The 6,351-nt window shown below is 41.8% G+C and overlaps 1 protein-coding gene across 1 annotated transcript in view; it reads left to right on the top strand.

The window, feature by feature from the left end:
- Positions 1-840: 840 nt before the first annotated feature.
- Tsen15 (tRNA splicing endonuclease subunit 15) overlaps positions 841-6,351 on the top strand; it is a 15,397-nt gene continuing 9,886 nt past the window's right edge. The window contains exons 1-3 of the mRNA XM_021198711.1: positions 841-1,061; positions 3,497-3,578; positions 3,883-4,018. Of these exons, the coding sequence (XP_021054370.1) occupies positions 933-1,061; positions 3,497-3,578; positions 3,883-4,018 (347 nt within the window). The 5' untranslated portion in view covers positions 841-932. The remainder of the gene's footprint in view (positions 1,062-3,496; positions 3,579-3,882; positions 4,019-6,351) is intronic.

Here is a 6,351-nt window from a genome sequence, read left to right as displayed (position 1 = left end):
CACTCCACCAGTGCCTAGCTCAACACAAGATTCTTTTTCTTTTCTTTCTTTCTTTCTTTCTTTCTTTCTTTCTTTCTTTCTTTCTTTCTTTCTTTCTTTCTTTTTTTCTTTCTTTCTTTCTTTTTCGAGACACGAGACAGGGTTTCTCTGTATAGCCCTGGCTCTCACTCTGTAGACCAGGCTGGCCTCAAACTCAGAAATCTGCCTGCCTCTGCCTCCCAAGTGCTGGGATTAAAGGCGTGTGCCACCACGCCCGGCCTTCAACACAAGATTCTTAATCTACTGTGTTTTGAATTACAAGTTTTCTTTTGCCTGGTACTTTTTTTTAATTTTGGAAGCTTTCTTGGTCTTGGTTAATATAGTGGCTTTGTAACCACTCCTCTTAATACCAGGAGCCTCCACTGGCTCCTTTCTTCCTCAGGGTAAATCCAAACCCACTTGCCATGCCCTACCCATCAGTCTGAAGGTTCTCATCTTTGGCTTGTAAGTCATATATTTACGTTAGTTCTCAATACCTGTTCAACACCTCATGCTTTGGACTTGCTTTACAACTGTGTTTTTATTTTAAACTTCGACAGCAGGGCATTGAATGGGATCTTTTCCTGCTCCCAGGAATTGAAGGCAAAGACGAGTTAAGAATCCTTCATATCTCAAGCGAGAGAGCACGGGTTTATGAAGGACGGAAGGATTCTGAATTCAGGTTTTTTAGTTAACTTTCTCTACCCTACAACCTGCCCAGACTGGAGGGGTGAAGAGGGAAGGTGGAGGGGGGCGGAGCTCATCCGCGCTGGTGCCTGTCCCAGGTCAGAGGGCGTGGCCGGGCCAACTCTCCGCCCAGTGTGCGCGGCGGGAAGCGGAACTCCCGCGCGCTGGACCTCCTGCTTCTGGCCGAGCGGGGTTTGCGGTGCACCACGGCTTTCTGCGCGGGCGGCATGGAGGAGCGCAGCGATTCCGAGCCTACCCCGGGATGTAGCGGGCCTGGCCCGGCTCCGGTTCGCGAGGGCGGCGGCGGCGCCCACACGTGGGCTCCCGAGGACGCCTGGATGGGCACACACCCTAAGGTCAGGAGGCGCGAGGCCAGCAGGGCGCCGACCCGGCCCTCGGCCCCGCGCTCCCTCTCCGGCCCGCGTCTCGGCGGAGGACGCACTCCAGCCTCGCGGCGTGGGGTAGGGGGGGACCCCGAGTGCAAGGCCACCGGTCGCCCGCAGTGTCATTTTTGTTTGTTTATACGAGTTATATAGTACAGACTAACACCATTCTCGTCATGCTGCCAAGGCCACTCTTAACCCAGAGGCTGCTGCTGAGCTCCCCATTAATACCTGTTTTCTTAACTACACAGTCCTTTCTGAGATGGACTGAGTCCACAGTTAACCGATCAGAAACAGTCTGTGGGCTACGGCTGAGATCTAGGAGTCCGCAAATAATGGATTTAGGCACAGTCGCAATTAAGCATTACACTTAGCCTTAGGCCCAAAGTGTATGCATCTTGATTCTGTATGGGAACAGAATCCTAATTTTTCTTATATCTTGGAAAGCTTGAGGAAGTTCTTGTACAGGGCAGAGAACTATTGGCATTGTATTTTCTGTGTTGGCCTCAAGGAAAATAAGGATAACCTTCTGCTTGGGAAATTGATACTTTGTATCCGTTAAGCCACAAGCAGTCTGCTGATAATGAATGGAGGCTGTATAGAGAGACCTCGAGGACTGGTACATTAATAAAATGGCAACTTTCCCCATTGAGAGTTATTAAGTCGGATAAGTGTCTCCAAACAAGGAAAGCGAATATTTGTAAACACAAACCTTAAAAAGGCACCACCACCTCATGAAGCTTGGCGTTTTCTTATGATTTCCCATCATCAGCTCCTTAAACAATAGCGTGGGAATGTTACTAGTTACCATAACGACAGGGGAGGGGTTAGAGAGAGAGAGAAGACATCAATAGTGACTAGGAACATGGACACCAATTCCGACTTCCCAAGTTTGAATCTTATTTCTGTTACAAAGTTGGTAAACTTTGATTTGCTTTGACTTGTTTGACTTCGTCGTAGTTGTGCTTCACTTTTTTGATGTGTCTCAGTATATTTACCTGTCTTCATTTAAAAATAGGGGATAATGGTAGTACTTAACCTCATAGGGTAGTTTGTATAAGGTATCTGACATATAAAAAGTACTATATAAGAATTAGTAACCCTTTGAAACCATCTAGCTTTGATGTTGCCTTTAGACAGTTTTCTTTTCTTTTTCTTTTTTATTTATTTATTTTTTTGTTTTGTTTTGTTTTGTTTTTCGAGACAGGGTTTCTCTGTGTAGCCCTGGCTGTCCTGGAACTCACTTTGTAGCNCAAGCTGGCCTCGAACTCAGAAATCCGCCTGCCTCTGACTGGGATTAAAGGCATGTGCCACCACGCCCGGCTGACAGTTTTCTTACTTGTAGATTCTTTTCCTATTGAACTTAATGGCTGTATAAACCACCAAATCTTCCTGATTTTTTTTTTTTTCCTTCCAGGAACAGCAAATTAGACCTTGTAGCCTAACACAAAATGTCTTAGTACCACTGTTAAGCACTTTTTGAGATTTGGGGCACATAAAGCCCTTCTTTTGAACCTGCACATTTACCATGCAACCAATGGAGATGGTCAGTGACTTTAGGTCTACCCCCTCAAGGTTCTGCAAACATCTGACCTGTGCATCAACCACACTTGCCCCACTGTGTGTGGATGCCCAGGGCCTTCCCTGCAGTGGTAGATTTTTGGGGTTTTCCTATAACAACTGGCAAGTCTGAAAGAAGTAATTTGCTTCTTTAAAACTAAATTAAATAACTCCCACTCAAGAGCAGGAGCTGTTCAGAATTTTGCAGATTTTTTACTATATGCAGGTTAGATGCCAGAGAAATTGAGGCATCCCATAGCATAGCCCAATGAAAATCTAAATTTTCTCTGCTCCTGGTGGCTATGATTCTTCATAGACTTGACTTTCTATAGCTTATTCTTGCTTGCCATAATTTCTCACACTGGACCATTGAGCTTCTCCATACACTCAAGTCCTACATGGTGGAGGATTTGCTAATTAGTTTTTAATTGAAAACATTTGAAAAAAAATGTTCTCTATATTGTACATGTGCAGACTTTTATTATCATTATTTCTAAACATTATATGGCACTTAAAATAACCTATAGATGGTTTAAAGATTACACAGATTATATGTAAATATCCTTACATTTTATATAAGGGACTTGAACATTCTTAGATTTTGGTGATTGATAAGGTAGTGTTTTTGCATGAAGGGAGACTGCATGGATGTGTTTAACAATTGTAGATATTTTTAGAGGCAGAGAAAAGACCTTACATTCTTTTAACTTCCATTATATCCAGAAGATGGTTTATATCCATATATGTATATATATTATATGCATATATTTAGTGAATATTTGTTAAATGAAAGAAAATATTGAGCTATTATTTTCTTCTCTATTTAACAATTGCATTTTGATTTTCAGTACTTAGAAATGATGGAATTAGATATAGGAGATGCCACCCAAGTTTATATAGCATTCTTGGTTTACCTGGATCTCATGGAGAGTAAGTTGCTTGTTTATATTGGTTTGCTGTTGGGGTGTGGGAGGTTGGGGGGGGGTTGAGTTGTTATATAGGACTGTTTGCATATAATAAGCAAACATTTTTTCATTTACTATTAATTTTGCCAGTTAATTTTACATTTCTTTATTCATTTACATTGGGAATTACTAGGTCATGGAAAAGATTAGAAAAACAAAGAGAGGAGGTTCTATTACGAGTGCAGTTTGTTCAGCTGAATATTAGATGTTTAGAATGCTTATCTTTGCTTTTGAATGAATGCATTTGTCCATTCTTGATGCTCTTTCAGGTAAAAGTTGGCATGAAGTGAACTGTGTAGGAATACCAGAACTACAACTCATCTGCCTCCTCGGCACTGAGATCGAAGGGGAAGGGCTGCAGACGGTGGTGCCTACGCCTATTTCTGCTTCCCTCAGCCATAACAGGTGAGCGAGGACTTTTGTCTTAGTCTGACAGACCCTCGCCTGGTAGACTCTTTGTGGGTTTTCTTTCTTTCTCGTTTTTCTCTTCACTTTTATAAGTTCTTTTTATATTTTTGTCAATAATCTTTCATTGGTTGTATGTTCCAGTTTTTAAACCCACCCCTTGCCATTTTTAAAGTATGTTTTAACAAGTAACATTTTAATTTGAGTATAACCCAGTGCACCCATCCTTTCTTTCATGATCACCATTGTTGTGCCTAGCTTAAGGTATATTTCCAGCTTGGCATTCTAAGTAAAGGTTTTAATTTCTAAAAGGTAGCAGGAGATTCTGTGTTTGAAAAGTGACAGAGGAGGAAAAGGGCTTCCTTTCTCCTGAATTACCTCTGTCACCCTCATTTTCAACAGAGTTCCCCTTCATTTACTCACTTACCACCCCTTGGAGTTCCCAGCCTCATTCTCAGGCCCTCTGTGGGTCCGTTATGTTGTTTATATCTGCTAGGTTTGTTAAGTTAGGAGACAATATTTCTGTCAACTTTCTCTAGATTTTCCAATCTTTTGGAATTTAGGTTTTCCAACAGTTCCTTAATGAGCCTCTGAATTTTATTAGTATCTGTCATAATATCACCCTCTCATCTCCAGATTTACCAGTTCAGGCCTTCCCCATCTTTGGCTAAGTTGAGTAAGTGTTTGTTTTATCTTTTTAAAGAATGAACTCTTAGTGTCATTGGCTCTTGGTCTATTGTATGTTTTATTTCCAGTTCATTGATTTCTGCTCCATCATTATTCCATCATTATTATTTTTCCATCTATTAATTTTGAGTTTGGCTTTTCTTGTGTTTCTGAAACCTCAGGTACATCATTAAGTTATTCTTAATGCTTTCTTCTTACTAATTGCTATATCCCTAAGTTCTTTTAGATCAGAAAGGCTTTCACTACTGGCACTTTCCTGCAGTTGCAGATGTCTCAGTAATGAGCACATTCTAGGCAGCTCTTGTGCTCAGGTGTGAGAGTTCAAAGGCAGCGCCTAGAGGTGGAATGATTGGGACATATAGTGTTGACACCTGCCTCCTGACTGTTACTGACTGCTAAGGTGTCCCTGAGGAGAATTGCTGTCAGTTTACACTGTGACTGGCAGTACAGAAGAAGAGCTACTCCGTGTATAACTGGCAAAGGCTTATTTCGATTAAATGGTTATTGTGACTCTACTGGCCTGGCACTCACTGAGAAGGCTTGGCTGCAGGGCCAGGGAGCTCTAGAGACTCCTGTCTGCCTTCCCAGTGTTGGGATCGTAGGCACTGGCCCTCAGCTCGCTCCTACTGTGGTGGTTGTTTTTTAGTGGGGATTTTGAGGGTCAGACTTAGGTCCTCATGCTTGTGCAGCAAGCACTGTAGTGCCTAAGCTTTCCTCTAGCCCCTAGTTGTTCTTCCTATATTGAATTTTAAAAGATCTTTTATTATAACATAAAATCCATATAGAAGACCCCATAGTTTCAAATACCCTACTCCTATAACCATGGCCGAGATCTGTTCGGGCCTTATCAGAGCCCTTCCCAGTGTGTGGACTGGCTTTTTCCTTCTCTCAGAGGTGACCACTGTTTGTTCTTTATGACAATTGACCTATCAGCGCAGCTCAGAAAATATGTTGGGATATTAGTGGATGCAACTGAAGTCTTAACAAACACAATGATTTCATTTTAAGAATATCCTGCTTAGTCCATATTTTTAGAAACAAATGACATGTCACACATCACAGAGCACAGTGTTTCTAGGTGCCATTTGAAGCTGTGCTGGCTAGCTTCTTATGACTCTTTATTTTTAATGCTCTGCACTTCTGACAATACTATAAATAACATCTTTATTAATAGGGAAATGGGAAGTATACTAAACTTGCTGGGTATAGTTTCATATGTATTTACAATAGTAACTTCTTATGTACATTCAGAGTTCTGGAGTCTGTAAAACTGGTCAGCTGGCACTTATGACCTGTAGCTTGTGTCAACTACAGTGCAGTTACAGGATGTACCTATAGTGTAGACAAACAATCCTATTGTATTAGTTCAAATCATTAGCTCTCTTGCTGTTTGAGTGTTGAGTAGCAAACAGACAGATTTGTTTACATGGCTCATTCTTGATGCTATAGAGTTGTATATTTGTTGATTCCTTAAAAGTTAGCTGGGTGTGGTGGCACACGCCTTTAATCCCAGCACTCGGGAGGCAGAGGCAGGCGAATTTCTGAGTTCCAGGCCAGCCTGGTCTACAGAGTGAGTTCCAGGACAGCCAGGGCTACACAGAGAAAAAAAAGAACTTCCCAGAACTATTAACTTTTTTTTTTGTTTG

Source organism: Mus pahari, chromosome 5 (assembly GCF_900095145.1).
Source record: "Mus pahari chromosome 5, PAHARI_EIJ_v1.1, whole genome shotgun sequence".
NCBI lineage: Eukaryota > Metazoa > Chordata > Mammalia > Rodentia > Muridae > Mus > Mus pahari.
The sequence above is the reverse complement of the archived record's forward strand: the minus strand, read 5'-3'. Positions and strand labels throughout refer to the sequence as shown.